The 3,067-nt window shown below is 46.4% G+C and overlaps 1 protein-coding gene across 1 annotated transcript; it reads left to right on the top strand.

The window, feature by feature from the left end:
- The first annotated feature begins 1,445 nt into the window (after window positions 1–1,445).
- Window positions 1,446–2,631, top strand: LOC128720820 (microfibril-associated glycoprotein 4-like). Its single transcript, XM_053814517.1, has one exon. The coding sequence runs from the start codon at window positions 1,488–1,490 to the stop codon at window positions 2,598–2,600; it is 1,113 nt and encodes a 370-aa protein (XP_053670492.1). The 5' UTR covers window positions 1,446–1,487; the 3' UTR covers window positions 2,601–2,631.
- The last annotated feature ends 436 nt before the right edge of the window (window positions 2,632–3,067 follow it).

Genomic DNA, 3,067 nt, shown 5'->3' with positions numbered 1-3,067 from the left:
TGTTTCCATAACGACCGGTTCAATTTCGATCATCGTTGGCGTTGCTTTTTTGCTTCCTGCTGTGGCCATCGCATGGCGGGTCAAGCGTGACTGCTTGCTTACGGGATGACTGCGAAGTTCCTAATTAGTTTTTACTTCGAGGCACCGTTTTCTTGTAGAACACGGGAAACGAGCGCCCATTGGGAATTTGTGGCAATATTTGCTTTACTTTATCACTTTCGAGCTAAACCCACTTCACAATGCAAATTCACTTACAATAATGGATACTTTTTAAGCGCCTGTATGCCTTGTTTCTAGAAATTCCATCACAATTATTGGTAAAGGGATTGACACAGTACAAATACAGCGTTTTTTTTTCTTCTAACTTTCATTGCGCTTTGATCATAAATTTGAAATTTAATCACACTACAAAGAGCACTTCCCAATACGTGGGATGATGAATGGAGCATAAAAAGATAAAGGACACTGGACGCGCACTTTTTATGCTGCTGTTGGTTAAAAATTCCGCGGTAAAAGTTGCGCTTCAGCGGGGCATCATTTGTAATTGATATATAAAGCCATTATAACAACATGGCGGGAGCCGTTTCGTTGAATCGTATCATGTTTCTAACCAAACAGATTTATTTAATTTGTTTTTTTGTTGTTGCTGCTGCAGGTCCAGCGATACCAAGCGCAAAATATTCTCCGAAAATATCGCTACTGGTCGCTATGTATAGTTCGCGATTAACGATAACTTGTACCGAGCAAGAGATCTAGCGTTAGTTCGTGTTTCGAGCATCCGAAAGTTCCGCAGCGGATATCAACACGTGTTTAGGCGTACGATTTCTGATAACAGTTTAGGATGGCTCGTGCAACACGTTTTAGACAATCACTGACCATCGAATTAGCATAACATTTTATCAGCTACACGCACCGTTATCAATCTGGATGCGCCACAATCATTACAGAAGCGTTACTAAAGCCTGACTAAAGAGTCAGCTGATGGCCCGCCAATGCAGCTTTGGAACATAACAAATGATGTCATCTCGGCTGCAATGATTCGTCTGCTGGTAAAGATTTAACAAAAAGAAAAAAAGAAATTCGAATAAACCCATACGCTGGGGGCATTTCTGTGATGTGGGGATTTTTGTGATATTTTGCGCATTTCACGCAAGTAGAAAAATAAGAAAAAAAAAACCACACCAACATATTTTCTGCGGTAATGCGTTTCCGTTCTGTGCATGCAATCGGGGGTTCCACTTTTCGACTGCGCCACAGCAAAACTGGGTTCGGCATCTTCTTAACCGTCTATCAGCATCCGCGCAACAAGACGCACTCAAGAAAGGGACGTGATCGTGGGAGTTTTGTTGCTGATAATGTGCTGATGTGTGATTTTTTGCCGCGCTACACGAATTGTATAAAAACCCACGATCGCTTATCCAAACCCCAGCTAATGAAACGGAGTCAGTGTCGTGACGAACGTGCAGTTGTGCTTTTGGTGTGGTGAAATGCGCTCCAACAGAACGATGGGTTTCCGTGGTACGGTAGTGTTATTGTGTTTGAATTTCGCGGCCATTTTGGTGACGGTGGTCTCCGAAAGCAATGAGACCGTGGCTAGCACGACGCTCGCACCCACCGGTTTGAGTTCTCCCGGGTTCGGGTTCGAGATGCTGATGGCCAAACTGGACTACCTGCAGTACAAGCTGCTCGAGATGGACTTTTCGATGAAAGAACAAAGCGAAGGAGTCGCTCAAAACCAGGCCCACCTGGAGAAGCTGTTCGGTAGCATGCTGTGGGCGATCAGCTGGCTTGATCAGGCGGTTGGGAACAACCTAACCGCGCTGCAATCACAATCCTGGAAGATCCTTTCCCGCCAGAAGGCGTGCGCAAACCACGAGCTCATCCGGAATGAGATCTTTAGTCTCGCGCCGAAACAGGGCCTCTCACCGAACGCTCGTTCGCTGTACGACCTGCAGGGAATGCGCCATAAGGGTCCGTTCGAATCGTGCAAGGACGAACCCACGAAGGTGTCCGGAAAGTACCTGCTGCGAGAGACCGGAGACGATGAACCGTTCCCGGTGGTGTGTGAACAGACAAAGTACGGTGGCGGTTGGTTGGTGGTGCAACATCGGTTCCAGGGATCGGTCGATTTTTACCGCAACTGGACGGAGTACCGGGATGGGTTCGGTAGCGTGGACGGTGAGTTTTGGCTTGGACTGGAGCACCTGCATCGTCTGACGTCGGCTAAACCGTACCAGCTGCTGATCGAGGTGGAGGACTTTGCTGGTGATTATCGGTACGCGCGGTATCGCGAGTTTGAGATCGGAAGCGAAGCGGAACAGTACACCCTGAAGAAGCTGGGCGCGTACAGTGGCACCGGTGGGGATTCGCTGACGTACCACAAGGGCATGAAGTTTACGACCATCGATCGGGACAATGATGGCGCGACGACGAACTGTGCGGTGACGTGTGAGGGTGCCTGGTGGTTCAACAACTGCCATCATTCGAATCTTAACGGGCGGTATATGAATGCGGTCGATGTGAAGTCGATTTCGTGGTATCACTTCAAAAGCTCACACCAGGGAATGGCGTACTCTCGGATGATGATTCGTGAGGTGTAGCTATTTGGGTTGAATAAAGTGTATGTTTCAAAGTGGCACCGCTTGTGTAGGATGCTTTATAATGCTTTGATAGCCCCGGCATCTGGTTGTTGAAAAATGTTGTCTGCAATGCAGGAACCATTTTGATAAACACATCTAGGGCCGGATAAATGATCAAATTGAGAAAACAAGTCTTTACATTGTGGGTTAGGTTAGCAACTATCAAACGAGCAATCATCAATGACTACTACGTGCTGATGATTATCGTTCTTATCTGATAAGCTTGCAAGAATTCCTCGTTGTGAGGCTGTACATTCTAGAGGATTTTAACTATTATGCTCTAGCCCTTTTCATGCAATCATTTTACCATCAATTTGCTCTTACAATTTCGATTCATGTTCGTGTCCTTTGATAGCGGATTGATTTGGTTTAAACAGAAACGGAAACTTAGCAGCAGCGTGTGGAAACTCTTCTTGTCCTTTTACGAA

The sequence above is a fragment of the Anopheles nili genome, chromosome 2 (genome assembly GCF_943737925.1).
Source record: "Anopheles nili chromosome 2, idAnoNiliSN_F5_01, whole genome shotgun sequence".
Classification (NCBI taxonomy): Eukaryota; Metazoa; Arthropoda; class Insecta; order Diptera; family Culicidae; genus Anopheles; species Anopheles nili.
This window is presented reverse-complemented; position numbering and strand designations above follow the sequence as displayed.

Excerpts from the sequence above, each read along its gene's own strand:
- LOC128720820 (XM_053814517.1), top strand. The coding sequence starts at position 1,488 with ATGCGCTCCAACAGAACGATGGGTTTCCGTGGTACGGTAGTGTTATTG.